Source organism: Podarcis muralis, chromosome 7 (genome assembly GCF_964188315.1).
Source record: "Podarcis muralis chromosome 7, rPodMur119.hap1.1, whole genome shotgun sequence".
Lineage (NCBI taxonomy): Eukaryota > Metazoa > Chordata > Lepidosauria > Squamata > Lacertidae > Podarcis > Podarcis muralis.
This window is the reverse complement of record NC_135661.1, coordinates 38233451-38248885: the sequence shown is the minus strand read 5'-3', so window position 1 is coordinate 38248885 and position 15435 is coordinate 38233451. Positions and strand designations below refer to the sequence as shown.

General features: G+C 42.5%; 1 protein-coding gene across 2 annotated transcripts in view; it reads left to right on the top strand.

Annotated features, from left to right (window-relative positions):
- Positions 1-15435, top strand: part of SLC6A2 (solute carrier family 6 member 2) — a 68016-nt gene that overhangs the window by 42787 nt on the left and 9794 nt on the right. For both annotated transcript variants that reach the window (XM_028740126.2, XM_028740125.2), the window contains 5 exons: positions 1488-1612; positions 3388-3500; positions 5672-5800; positions 6371-6470; positions 11916-12016. In XM_028740126.2, coding sequence (XP_028595959.1) covers positions 1488-1612; positions 3388-3500; positions 5672-5800; positions 6371-6470; positions 11916-12016 — 568 coding nt within the window. The remainder of the gene's footprint in view (positions 1-1487; positions 1613-3387; positions 3501-5671; positions 5801-6370; positions 6471-11915; positions 12017-15435) is intronic.

The window sequence follows — 15435 nt, the reverse complement described above, 5'->3', positions numbered from 1 at the left end:
ACCCTGCAAAGTCTGCCCAGCCACGTACATTGGACAAACAAACAGACGAATAAATGCACGTATCGCAGAACACAAGAATGCCGTCAAAAAAGAAGAAAAAACTTCCTCTCTCTTCCAACACATGAAAGAAACAGGACACGAAATTAATTTTGCAGATTCCAAATTGCTCTCTAACATGGAACATCACCACAAGAGAATAATCATGGAAGCCATCGAGATAGAGAAACACCCTCACAACATGAACAAGCGTGACGACACATCCCGCTTGCCAGACATCTGGAAATTAGCCCTCCCCACAAAAACTGACACCAGATCCAGAGGCACACAGAACGCCATCACCAATCAACCACACCAGACCCAAACCCAGACCCTCTCCACAGATAAATTACAGACACCATCCAGTAGCCAAACCATGGTGGCACCTCCGGATGCTGCACCCCCCTGCAATCCCTACACAGATCTGGCTGGCACAGGCCACAAAACCACAGCTCGCCCCTATACACGAAGCCAAGCCAGAGCACAACTAAATGTAGTACACCCATCTTCTCAGAAAAACTCTTCACAAAGTTCAAGAGGTCAAGACACAAAGGCTTTAGCAACTAATCCACACCTAATGACCCACCTAAGTGGTACTCAGGATATCACTCAAGAAATCACTCAAGATATCCCTCAAGCAATTAAGGAACAAAAGAAGAAAAGGCACACTAGCCTGGGAACTTCCTCTCTGCCCAAAACATTGGAGGCCACACCTCCTCAACAGTATTTATAGGAACTCAAACACTGAGATCCTGCTCTGTTCCAGTAACAAGAAGCCGAAAGCACCAGCCTGAAGATGACGAGTGAGACCTCGTCAAAACGTCGCCTAGACACCCCAACTTTTACACGGGAAGATACCCGAGGACACCAAAACCTGCATTCCTGTACCCGTGAAAATCTACGAAAGCAAATATATATATATATATATATATATATATATATATATATATATATATATATCCAGTGGCCTCCTTGAAAGTGAGGAAAGCACTCTACCCATGAGCTTTTCACTAAAGTTTCCGTACAGTACAGCACTACTGAGTGATTTTTGAGGCTGAGTAGGAATTTGAACACATGTCTTAACACTTTAACCACTATGCCGAAGTGGTGTGGAGATCTCATGAGATTTCTTTTCACTCGGACAAGCCTGATTGACTCTACCTGAGCCTTCTGTTCCTGACACTCGGAGTATTAACACACTGACACCAGTTCACTCAAAATTGCAATCTACCACAAGTTGTCACCTCAAAACAGATGCTTTGGTCAGCAGAATTTGATGATCTTGGTGTAAATTGATGCTGGGTGGTGGCATTAAAAAACAGTAGTCAAATTGTATACAGTACTTCAAATTTGTGTTTAGCTCTACTAAAATGACATTGCATGAGGTTCTTAACTGGGTTTGGCACTGGGATCTGATTGCTGCCTTTTCATCATCTCCTGATTTCTCCTAGGGATGCGCTGATGACCAGTACGATCAATTGTGTCACTAGCTTCATCTCTGGATTTGCCATTTTTTCTATACTGGGCTACATGGCACATGTATACAAAGTCAAAATTCAAGATGTGGCCACCGAAGGTAAGAATGCATCTGCACACTTTCCTCATTTCAAACTACATAAACCTATGCACCTCTCCTTTTTAGTTGAAAATGCCACATGACAGGATACAGCCAATGAATCTGAATGTTGCAGAATTCAGGACAGATAAATGACTCATCTACACAGTTTGAAATGTGTTGTAAAGTGCAATATACAAGCGTGACACTAGATGGCAACAGTGGACTATGCAAAATTCAATGTATTATTCAAAACGTTTTTTTTAAAAAGCATTTTTTATTTGTGTGTAGATTCTACCAAAGAAAGCCCTTCTTTACACAGTGCATGGTTAATCTATGGAACTCACTCCCACAGAAGGCAGTGATGGCCACCAACTTGAATGGCTTTAGAATTAGGATTATACATGGAAGAGAAGGCTATCAATGGCTGCTAGCCATCATGGATATGCTCTACCTCCATGGCTGGAGGCAGCAGTGTTACTGAATAATAGTTTCTGGAGACCACAGGATGGGATATTGCTACTTGTGCTTTGGTTTTGCTTGTGAGTTTCCCACAGGGATTTGGGTGGCCACATTGAGAACCGGAAGCTGGGCTAGATGGGTCATTGGCTTCAGCTAGCAGGCTCTTCCTGTGTTTTTAAATGCGCTACCTGCAATACCAGATTGGGTCCATTACTGTGTTTACACCACATTGACCACACTGCCACCTCAGTCCTCCTCCTCTCTCTCTTGGTAAGTGACAGTGACCCACCTACCCGGAAAATATAGCAATGGTATGCTGTTATACAGTATGTATAGTCTGGTTAAGCCTGCTGGTTGAAAGAATAAAGTATTGTAAGGTTTATTACTTCAGGCAAAGAAAGCCATTCTGAGTACAAGATTGCATGTGGCCATCATGGAGGCATGTGGTTCGCAGAAAAGAAGGCCTAACACTAAGTGGAGGAGGAGGAGGAAGGAAGCAAAGCCTGATCTACAGATAGTTACTTGTAGGCAACTTATTCTTCCCTCATCAATTCCATCTTGCCTTTCTGTTTATTCTACCCCCAAAAACTGGTTCCGGTAACAATGATGCTTCGCTCCCAACAAGAAGCACATATCTAGGCTCCAAAGTACAATTTCTGGCTAATGTTTGTGTGGGATTTATTTCCCTGGTCTATATGCAATGTCTATCTGTTTGTGCTGTTGACAAAACCACTTCTGCACCACCTTGAAGCAGTACTTTTCTCCTTTTTCTCCTCTAGATTTTCACTTCTGGCCTATGTGCCTCTCTCAGTCTTCTGAGTTGCATGCTGCAAAATGAGTGTGGTCTAATCCTGCAGAACTGGAAAGGTTTCTCTGTCTCAGAAATGTTTTAAGAAAAGACTGGTTATTTTCAAGGCTTGTTTCCTAATTCATTTTATAGGGAATAATATTTTACTGTATCACTTGATGTTCTTATAACAGGTGACAGTGTTGCTACCTATAACAAACATGTAAACAGCCAATCTTTTCTTAACACATTTTGGGCCCGAAGCAGAAGCCTTTCCAGGCAGGATTAGGCCACATACATGATGTTGCAAGCTGTGCAAGCAGCACTATAGTGACACCTGCTGACATATTACAAGCATTACAATGCAGCATATATAACTTTTCAGCCAAGGGTTGGGGGGGGGGGGAGAAGGGAAGCAACTGAATTAGAGGCGATATTAAAGAAGGCTCTCTAACCAAGGCATAACCAACCAATATTAAATATAAATATAAAATCTTGCCCTAAAGTTGTGCAATTAGGAAACTATTTTTCTTTCTTTCTTCCTCAGGAGCTGGATTAGTTTTCATCATTTATCCAGAAGCTATTTCAACCCTTAAAGGATCAACTTTTTGGGCAATAGTGTTTTTCATAATGCTGCTTTCACTGGGTATTGACAGTTCTGTAAGTATATGTTATTTTTCATTTGCAACATTCTTTATTCACACACATATATGAATGTCACTCCCACGCTGCTGCTCCATTTATGTAAGAGGTCCCACAGCAGAGATCATTCAGTTTTTAACTTAAGGGTTATTTCTGTTATCAGTAAGCCAGGCCAACCAAGATGGTGGTGGTGGAGGCGGTTGCTTAGCCAGCAAGCAGAGCAGCATGAAATTGCTGAGTTAGCACACTCTCTGGTTGATTATGTAGTTCTGGGGGAGCTTTCCTCTGTGTGGTTAGTTGAATCTCTCTCTGCTATGTACAAGGCCTGAAATAAGAAAGACAAAAGCCCTATGTTCTTTTCTCAAATCATGCACTGTTTTTGTTTAGCTGCCTCAGTAAAGTTTTACTAGGATTTCATTTCTGTCTGGATTCAGCCTGTGTTTATGGCTGGTGCTTGAACAATAACAGTTAAATGAATCTCAGTCATTTCATCATGGATTTCAGTGACCTAAATGTAATTTCACAATCAGGTCCCTCAACGTCTGTTAACGTATTAAGAGAGCTTTAGAGAAGGGGAACCAGTGGCACGGGGGAACTTTCATAAGTGTCTGTCTTTACTTTCTTTAACTGGGATTAAGTGGCTTGCTGAAACTTCAGACTTGCCCCATACATTCAGAGCACTCTAACTGCACTCAGTTCTTCTTGTTCTTGATGCTGGAGTGGCATCAAGATTTCTATATTTAAATCAAGAGTGAGTTCACTTCTGGGAAAAACAAACAGAGCCTTCAAACTACAGGAGGGTGACTAACTGACAGACTGTGATGCTCAGGGGGGCTGTTGCCGTTCCATCACCTTCAAGAGGAATAAAAGCTTGAAAGACACCAGTCATTTATCAGGAGGAAGCAAGAGACCCAATGTATGTCAGCATAAGGTAGAAACTGGAAGTTGTGTTGGAGTCTGTGCTGTGGGTGCTGTGCACCCACCCCCCAAAATTGTGGATGTCTGGGCCCCCAAGGCCCCCTATAGTTGGCACCTGTGCTCCCCTCATGAGGTTTCCAGCAACTAGTAATCAGAAGCATTACCGCATCTGACTGTAGCAGGCATAGGCAAACTCGGCTCTCCAGATGTTTTGGGACCTACAGTTCCCATCATCCCTGACCACTGGTCCTGTTAGCTAGGGATCATGGGAGTTGTAGTCCCAAAACGTCTGGAGGGCCAAGCTTGCCTGTGCCTGAAGTAGAGCATAGCCATTGTGGCTAGCCTTCTCCTTCATGAATTTGTCCAACCTATTTTAAAGGCATTCAAGTTGGTTGCTATCACAGTGCCCCTCCCCATGGGAGGGAGTGCCATAGTTTAATTACTGTATGTATAAATAATTTATTATTATTATTATTATTATTATTATTATTATTATTATTATTATTATTAGTGCTGCATGGAGAAGTAGTTTCGTTTACATGTCCGAAATCATTCCTATGAGGAGATGTTGGCTATAGAGAGTGGTTGCTGTTGTTCCCTCTCATTTTACTAGCTCTTGGATCATGATGAAACTAATTGGTAATAGGTTCAAGACAGGCCCCCTCCCCCCCAAAAGGATTGGTCTGTCCATTGTCATCAGATGTCATATGGTGTCTGGATACAAGATATCTTTGGTTACCAGATGTTTGTGGCAAACAGCAGAAAATAGCCATCTCCCATTTTCCTCATCTGATGAGTTTCCCTTGGCCAATTCGACTCTCAAGGTGGCTCCAGAAGCCAGATTTGGTGGATCTTGGGTCATGGAAAGCTGCCTTATACTGAATCAGGTCATTAATCTATCTACTTCAGTATTGTCTATACTGATTCACAGTGACTCTCCAGGATTATTGGAGCTGTAGTTTCTTAAGGATGCCAATAGTTGTTAGGTGACCCCATTCCGCTGCCAGAGCTACAATTTCAGAATGGTTTATCAATTCCTTTTGACAGAGAACTCTGGGAATCTTACTCAGAGTAGACCCACTGAAATAAATGATCCTAAGTTAGCCATGTCCATTTACTTCTAGGTCTACTCTGCGTAGGACTTGCATTGGATGCCACCCTTGGAGTAATTAATTTATACCAGTTTTTTTAAAAAAAATGGGAGAAGGTTAAATGATAAAGCATTTTTGCTAACCTGCAATTTTCTTTTTTAATTTTCTTTTTCTTTTTAGATGGGTGGCATGGAAGCTGTCATCACTGGCTTAGCAGATGATTTCCACATCCTAAAAAGACATAGAAAGCTTTTCACATTTGGGGTCTCCTTTGGCACCTTCCTTGTTGCTCTCTTTTGCATAACAAATGTAAGTGTTCCTTTTGGAAGTCTGTGCCTATTCTTGGGCAACAACTCAAGTGACTACCAAGCGGATAGCTGCCAATCCTTCCGTCAAATTTTGTGTCGGAGAGATAACGATTTGGCACAATGGCCAGAAACTGCTGCCGACCCAATACATAGATGATAGAGAAAATCCTGTTGTCTTATGCTCCAGTGAGAGATTCAAATTACAGAATTAAAAATTAGTAATGTATTTATTGCATTTATATCCCCCTCTCCCCCACTCCTGGAGATCAAGTTGATGTTCTTTACTTATCATTCCCCATGACAGAACTGTTTCTTTTAAATCTGTCTCTTCCTACTTTTACTCTGCATTATTGGCCAACAGCCTCCAGGATGATAACCCAATGGTCTGTCCATCACAGACACCAGGTTGGGGGGGGGGGGACTGGTATGTATTGAGTCAGACTCTCCTAGGACTGAAATAGATTGGTTACATGGGTTGTCAAGCAAATTAGATCCCATCCAATCAGAGCTTTGAGTGTTCGAGTATTTCTGGGCTGCTTGTTTTATCGGATGCTTTCTTCTTGTTACTTAGGGTGGAATCTACATACTGACTCTGTTGGACACATTTGCTGCTGGGACGTCCATCTTGTTTGCTGTTTTAATAGAAGCCATTGGCGTCTCCTGGTTTTATGGTGAGCCAGCGGTGGGGGAGGATTGTTCCAATTGTTTATGACTGCAACCAGTCAGAGTAAACTGCAGTGTTTTCCCCCAAAGTAATTGCTACAGTAACATCATAGTAGTTTAGAGAAAGGGAATGTGGATGAACAAGAATCAAAGAAGAAGAGACAAAGGGGCTATCTAGACCAGCATTCTTTTTCCACTGGGGCCAACCAAATTCCTATGAGAAGCCCAAAGCAGGGCATGAATGCTGCAGCCATCTCCTGCAGATGAACCTCAGCAGGTATGTGCTGGGTAAAGAAGTCCTTCCTTTTGCCTGTCCTGAATCTCCCACCATTCAGCTTCATTGAATGGCTCAGGTTCCAGTATTATTGGGGGGGGGGGGAAATCTACATCCTAATTAAAAACACATCTCATGAAAACTTGTCAGAAATTTAGTGAAGATTTCTCCTGATCATCATACTTTTTGTGCGCAGTTTTGACTAATGTGCATATTTCGCCAGCTGTTTTCCCTAACATAATGCGTTTCTGTATGTTGTTTTCAGTTGCTGATTTTTATGCACATTTCACCTCTGACATATGCATTTTGGTAAACGCTGTTTGATTGGAAAACTAAACTGAAAAATTCGAAGAAGTGCAAATTTCGAGAGACAGCTGTGTTTCAGTTCTCATACAGTTTTGAAAAGTGCATATTAAGGAGGTTCACTATTAAATGCAAGCTGAATTGAATTTCTCCTCCATCCCTAGCTCTGGAATGTATGACATCAGACTGCAGCTCATGGGATCAGGGTGATTGCCTGTTGAACAAAAGTCTCCATTCCCATATACTAGAATATGCACATGAAAGGCATGTTATGGCCTTTCTCCTTGACATCTAGTTTTCAATAGGCTGTTCTTTCATATGCATTTTATGTTATATACAAATCAATATAATATTGTGAGCCTCCCATCAGCCTTATGCAATAGTCCAGTCCAAACGGAGGTGTTTCTTTTTTCTTTAACGTCTTCATCTGCTGTCTATCAGACAGAGACCAAAACATCAGGTCAAAGACTCCCTTTATTTACACACTCAGCTCAGCTTTTTGAGATTAGTTGCAATTCAACATCAGAGAACAGAGCTTTGCCCTCTGATGCTTTCTGTATGTCAAATAGCCAAAGGACATAAACACAGACCAGTGGAGTAAAGGAGACACAGAGAGATTAATTTCCCCCCTCTTTCCCACTGTGTAGACGATCATAACACTGTCAGCCAGCCAGATGTCTCTCCTCCTTCTCCTGCAAATGAAAATGAATGCGTTTAGATAACCTGGGCTTGAAAAGCTTGCTGAAGCTGTATTTATTATAACAGCTCTTTAGAGAGTTTACTAAACACAGCAGGGCAACCTGGGGGGAAATGGCTTTTTAATCACACATGCGCCTGCCAAGAGGTAAGAGCGAGGAAGCTTCTGACTGACTACTACCTTGAAGGCTGGGAGCACGGCGTTAATTATGCCCTCAATTACACTGTTCCCATCATGTATAAATGCATGTGATTGCAGGGAAGCTCAAGCTCTGCTAGGACAGTGTTCCTTGGGGAGAGGGTTGGATAGTTAAACCACAGTCAGTCCCTCTTCCCAAGAATCTCTGGGGATTGTAGCAAGCTGCAAGCAGAGTAGGGCTCTCCTGACAACTCTCAGCACCCTTAACAAACTACGACCCCTAGGCATATTTGGAGGAAGCCATGGCTGTTAAAGTGGAATCGTAATGCTTTGAATGTAATGTGCCTAAGACTGGATCCCCCTTCCTTCCTTCCTTCCTTCCTTCCTTCCTTCCTTCCTTCCTTCCTTCCTTTCTTTCTTTCTTTCTTTCGAGTAGGGAACCTAGTACCATCAACAAGTTGTTGCATGACAATTCCCTTCAGTCCCAATGGTCAGAGGTAGAAAGTTATAGAATCATAGAGTCTGAAGGGAGCCCGAGGATCATCTTGTCCCACCTCCTGCAATTCATGGGAGCAAAGATCCAACAACATCTGGAGGATTGCCTCTTCCCTATCCCTGTTTAAAAAGGTTTGCATCAGTGAAGGTGCTCCGTAGCCTAGTCTGAGCCACAAGACCCTTCCCCGCCTTTTTGCTAAATTTCTTCTCTTCATTGCTCTCCTCAAAATTATCTCCCATTCTGTTGAAACAAGAGGTCTGGAACTGAGAATGCTCCACATTATTGCCGTCACGGAATGAAGTCCACCCCCACACCACCACCCTTCCTTTTTTCTCTGGTCATAGCCAGGTGTCTTCTTAAATGGTTTTCTTATGAACTTTTCTCCCTTTGTTCTTACCATTCCTTTCTCTCATCAAACGCCTCTCCTTGGTCACACACATTCTCATCTTTCAGTTCTTCTGCCAAAGACCTCCTAAGTGCTTTGGCAACTCCAAAAGCGCAATGAGGACACGATCATCCAGACAAGATGATGCAGGTTGTTGCATGCTCCCTCACCCCTTTCCCCATCTGCATTAAAAGGCCTGTAACCAGGTTCGTGGAAGTAATTCTTCATGCACCATATCATTTCAAACTGTCCCTATAAAAAGTTCGACGTTAATCAACACCTTCCATAGAGATTGCATTTCTTCTTCATCTCTTTGACTCACTTGTTAACCCTCCAGATTCTTTCCTCTTTGATTCAGCTGTCTCCTCTTCAGTATAATAGACAACATAGCTTCAGTCCTCTCAAAGTTGAAACAAGGTCAACATTTGTTGTGTGAAATTCATCCTATGCCTTCTGCTTTGCTGCTTATAAACAGGCCTCTACTCTCCCTGCATAAGTTTAAAGGCTGGGATGTGACTGAGGTTACGGCATATCTGTTGGAGTTTGCTGATCAAAGAATATGACATTAACAACATCCCTATCTTCTTTGGACTCAGAAGTTATTTACTCCTCCTGAACTCGGATTTACTGGCCTTTTGGAATAGCTTCCTTTTGGTTGCGGTTCATGTCACTGACTCTCTGCAATTAGCCAGACTATGTTCATTTCTTAGAACTATTTCTTTCCTAATTACTACCATTCTTCCTTCTCTTGCTCATATCCCCTTCCCTTTGGAAGTTCTACACACAAAGGGTCCCAGGTTCAATTCCTGGTGTATCCAGGTCAGACTGGGAAAACCTCCTGCCTGAAACCTTGGAGAACTGCTGCCTGCCAGTGCTGCCCAGTGCTGAGCTTGATGGACCAACTCAGTATAGGCAGCTTCCTATGCTCCTATTCAAATTTACTGCTGCACATAGCTCAGTGGTAGAGCACACATTTTGTATTCTAAAGGTCTCAGGTTCAAGCCCCGGTATTGCCAGATAGCGCTGGGAGAGACCCCTGCCTAAAATCCTGAAAGGCCACTCCTTATCATATAGACAATAAAGGTAAAGGGACCCCTGACCATTAGGTCCAGCCGTGGCCGACTCTGCGGTTGCCGCGCTCATCTCGCTTTATTGGCCGAGGGAGCCGGCGTACAGCTTCTGGGTCATGTGGTCAGCATGACTAGGCCGCTTCTGGCGAACCAGAGCAGCGCACGGAAACACTATTTACCTTCCCACCGGAGTGGTACCTATTTATCTACTTGCACTTTGATGTGCTTTCGAACTGCTAGGTTGACAGGAGCAGGGACTAAGCAACGGGAGCTCACCCCGTTGCGGGGATTCGAACCACCAGCCTTCTGATTGGCAAGTCCTAGGCTCTGTGGTTTAGTCCACAGCACCACCCACGTCCCTATCATATAGACAATACACTGATCTAAATGGACCAGCTGTATGACTCAGTGAATAAGGCATCTTCCTATGTTCCTGTGTTCAATGGAGTTTAAAAGATGTCTAGTAGAATAGACCAGTGGTCTGGCTGGGTAGAAGGCAGCTCCCTACATTAGACCAGGGTCATGACTCAGTGGTGGAGCATCTTCTATGCCTGCAGAGTTCAATTTCCAGGTAGGTCTGCTGCCTAAAACTCTGGAGAGTTACTACCAGTCAATGTAGACAGATATATGATCAGCTATAGAAGGTAGAAGGCTGATTCCCCCCTGTGGATCAGTATGAGGGGAGACTTTCAAGTCAACTGTTTCAGGAAGCTAAGAGATGATTTTTGTTGTTGACACATTGCTCTGTAAAAAATAATTTATTATGGCTGTATGGAATGTTAAAATTGATCATTGGTTAAATCTGGCATGGCTCTGCCGACCTACTATCTTCAGAGTTGATCTCTCTCTCTCTCTCTCTCTCTCTCTCTCTTACACACACACACACACACACACACACACACACACACACACTCACACACACCAGCCATCCCCTTCTTTCAATGTCCAGTTGCCTTATTGACCAGCAGAAAACTCTGTTTAGCTGAAAGGCGCACTTGACATTTTAGCACCAGCCAAAGGAAGTTTTTCTGAAATGTTTTGATGGCAGCTTAAGCTATATCTGTGTCAGTTTATGTGGGGAAGGAATGACTGCATGTAAGAGTTTTTACAAAGAATGATTCCAAATAAGAATTTGTTATTACATGGATAAACTGTGGTGTTTACAAATTGAGTGGATATTCTTATATGTTTGACTGTCATTTTGGGCAACAAAGGGATTTTAAGGAGGGGCAAAATGTGCACATGTTTCCTTCTAGTTTCCTTCTAGTTCTCTGGCATTATTTTCCCTCTTCCCTGCTTTAGTTCCATTTTCCTGGGCTGGCTTCCTCCTGAAAAAGAGGCACATGGGAGAACCCAGATACCATGGACAACTTTAGGGGTTAGACTAGATGACCCTGGGGGTCCCTTCCAACTCTCCAATTCTATGATTCTAACATTAGGAACTTGGTGCTGTTATGGTGCTGCATTGCAGATGTTGCTGCATGATGCCTTTCTCTTTTTGCAGAACTCCTTGAAAATCATAAAAGGAAGTGACTTTTTTTGTCATTGCAAAATGGAAAAATGTGCCCATTTCAGCAGAACCCTAACTAGATTTGCTAATTAACATTGTAAATAATGGTACTTTGTTTTTAAAAACCCTCATACTAACAGATGTTGGGAAAGGTTTTGTAGAATTAAGGGACTTTGCTTACAACAATTGAGCTGAATTAGGGTTTTAGAGAGGACAGACCTTCGCTGTGATTTGCTACTTGACAGCATTCCAAATGTATGAAACCTTACCAGAGCTTAGTCCCCCCCCCCCCCCCCGAGTTCCTGGGACTTACTCCCAAATAAGCACACACAGGAACTGCAGCAAATTGCTTAAATCTCATTGGATTCAGTGACTTCAAGATGGCAGTCATTTGGCCATCATTTCATAGAGCACCATCCTTTTGATGATCCCATAGAACATGAGTCATATTTGAACAGCTTATCAGCTTTAAGTGGGATGGCAAGCAAGTAGTGTGAACATCAAGCATTGCAGTGGCTGTTGTTGTCAAATGTATCCATGCGCTGTCTGCTTCTGTCTTATATTTGTGGTTGATCTTCAGGTGTGGACAGATTCAGTGAAGACATCCAGCAAATGATGGGCTTCAAACCAGGCCTCTACTGGAGACTTTGCTGGAAATTCGTGAGCCCTGCTTTTTTATTGGTAAGCCTTTCAGATGTTTTAATAGGAATTATAGAGCATGTGAATCTATGGCAGGCATAGCCAAAGAGGTGCCTTTCCACATGATGTTGGGCTTCAACTCCCATCAGCCTTATCTGACATGACCAATGGTGACAGAAGCTATAGTCCAGTAGCAACAGATGAAGGGAACCACATTGACTACTCCTGTGACATGGTTTGCTCCCCTGCCTCTTCTGGTGTAGATCAAAGATGTGGGTCCTGGCCCAGACATGTTCATGTATAAGAAACCTACAATCAGGTAGAGTGGGGATGAGCATGCTAGCTCAGCCTCAGTGCCTTCCATGAACTGAAGGGTAACCATATAAAATGGGGAGCCTTTTCTGTTCATACAGACTTCCTGTGTGGTGTAGTGCCCTAGAAAATACCATATTTTTCCATGTATAAGACTAGGAACGTAAAGCACCATAGAAAAAATATAAAATAAGCATTAATATTAATCATAGAATTGTAAAGTCAGAAGGCACATCAAGAGTCATCTAGAGCAACCCTCTGTGATACAGGAATCACAGCTAATAACTGGCTAATTAAGAAAGTTTAAGCAGCTGCAAAGGCCAGACAGCATAAAAAATAGTGTTCAAAAGATGCCTGAAAGTCAAAAGCAAGATGCCTGCTGCATCTCTGCTGCAATATTATTTCAAAGCAAGGGACCAGCGATACTAAAAGCCCAACTTCTCATTGAAGCTAGTCAGGGCTCTGTAATATTGGAGACAGCTAACTGTGCTCCTCTGGATGATCTCAGTGATCAGGCTGGGATGTAAGAGCTCAGGCATCCTGGACCCAAGCTGTTTAGGGCTTTGTATAGTAATACAAGAGCTCTGATCCTTCCCTGGTAGCATCAAACAGACAGTGCAGATGTTTTAGCAGAGAGGGGGGTCACATGCTGTCGGCTGCCTGCACCTGCCAGCCATCTGCAATAGCAAAAACCTTCTTCTGCATTTGAATCTCCCTTGACCTTGGACACCTTCAACTTGAAATTGCTCTGCACAGTTCTACTGAAAGGAGTGGGGCTTCAGAACAGCACGTGTTAATGGATTTTGTACAAGAAATAGATTGTTCCATAGGTGCAGGAACATGAAGATTAATGGGAAAGAGTGATCAGTAACTGGACTGTTGTTGAATGGAAGTTTCACAGTTTTGTTTGTGGGTCTGGTTTTGTTGTTTTATTTTCAATCTTCAGCTGCTGCAAAGGTGCTTTTGGTGGGAAATAGAATCTGAAAATGAGATATTTGTTTATTAATTTTAAAAGCGGGAAAAACAGTAAGCCGTTTGGCGTCATTTAAAATTTTCAACACATGGAAGATGTTTCTGCTTGGAACACTCACAACCCACTTTTGTTAACATTTCCCTTTTTAATTTCCCACTCAAAATCTGAAGATCCCCCACTCCACTACTTCTAATCATGGGACTCTGTAAGACCATTAAGTGCATCTTTTTCAAATGAAATATAAATAAATAACAGATGTGTCCTACCTTTTTGGGCTCTTTGCTCTCAGAAGATTTGAAGAAGATGAAAACACACATACTATCTAATTGCAGTGATGAGCAGCAGATGGTTTCTTTTTTCTTTTTAATTGGAAACAAAAAAAAAAAAGAGCAGATCAACCCAAAACTTCTTTAATTTTTTTATTCCAGATGTCAAGTGAAGTGAGTGTGAATGTAGTAAATATATATATTAAGGATAAATGTGCTTTCAAATGCTAGTGGCGGGAGAATTGCAACCTGATGTGGAAAAGGGGTGGGGGAGGGAGACTGGAAAAATGAGGGAAACTGAAATTGAGAAATTTGTCTATTTCTAGTCCATAGTAGCTTCCTGGAAGCAAATCTCTTGCTTTAGTGTAAAGATGGAGTTGGGTAAGTTTAGGCTGGAGAAGAGAAGCCTGAGAGGTAATATGAAAACCATCTTCAAATATCTGAAGGGCTGTCACATGAAAGATGGAACAAGCTTGTTTTCTGCTGCTCCAGAGGGTAGGACTGTCAGGTTTGCATTTATTGGTACAGGAAGTATTGGTTTAAAGTGTAGAGATCTTTCCTATTCTAATTAATTCAAGAAGGTTCTAGAAGCTTCTCTGTATGAGACAAGCTGGTGCAAGCCGGAAGTTTCTAGCTTCTATCCTGTCTGGAAACAAGCAGAAGGTTCAGCTGTTTCAAACTGGTTTTGTTATCTATTTCTGTCCAGGTCATGCTGACTATAATAATAGGCCAGAAGGAGCCTAGGTTTCACTTTCTGTATCTCTTTCCTTCTGGTGTGGTGGTCTGTATATAGTGTTAAGGTTTTAGTCTTATTTTAAGTTTAAGTTAAGTCTGCTGCAACCTGATTTCTTATGTACTGTGATAATCCTGAAGACTTGGATTTGTGACAGTTATGCTCATTTGCCTTCAGTAGTAAAAACTCTGCTGGATGAAGGTGATTGCCTATGGTTTATTTTTTGGGAACCCTGCACCGTGCTTAATTTTTTACTTTGCTAACTATACGTTGGAGTCTGCTCTGGATCAATATGGAGCAGAATCATGACAAGAACCTGAACCAATGGGTTCAAATGACAGGAAAGAAGATTCCAGCTAAACATTAGGAAGAACTATCTGGTGGTAAAAGCTGTTCAACAGTGGAATGGACCACCTCAGAAAGTGGTGTCACTGGAGATTTTTAAACAGAGTTTGGATGGCCATCTGTCAGGGACTCTTTAGCTGTGACTCCTGCTTTGCAGTGTGTTGGACTAGGTGAGGATACCTTCCAACTTTATGATTCTATTGTTCATCATCCAGCTTTTACTGTGTTGTGGCAGTGGTGTTTTTGTTTGCTTGCTTGTTTTCTGTTCTAAAGATGGCATGCTACCAGCAAAGACTATAAACTCACGCTGAAGCCTCTTCTCTGACATCTAATGCCTTTAACTTGATGTTTGAGCGACAAGCCTAATAGCTAACATTATAGGCAAATCAAAACCCTTTCGGGCTTTTCTTCTGTGACAAGATTTAACTTGACACTCAATATTAAACAATGAGGTGCATCAGGTCTTGTCCCCTTTCTGAGGTTGCCATTTGCACTCGTGCTGTTAAGTTTGATAGCTGAGAATGCCACAATCGACAAGCGCATGGTGAGGCTAGACAGCAGAAGCAATTGGAATTTTGTGATGAGAGAAGACACTGAGTTTTTGGATTGTGATACAGACAAATAGGCTCCCACTAGAAAATAGGTGTGCCTAGGCCAGGGGACATTCAAAGCTCTTCCTTCTCAGGTAGAAGACTGTTTGGGGCAAGTCAATGGGTAGGCACCTTCGCACATCAATATGGTGTAGTGGTTAGAGTGTCAGACCAACAGCTTGGGGACCAGGATTCAAATCTCTGCTCAGCCATGAAGTTCACTGGGTCCCCTTGGGCCAGTC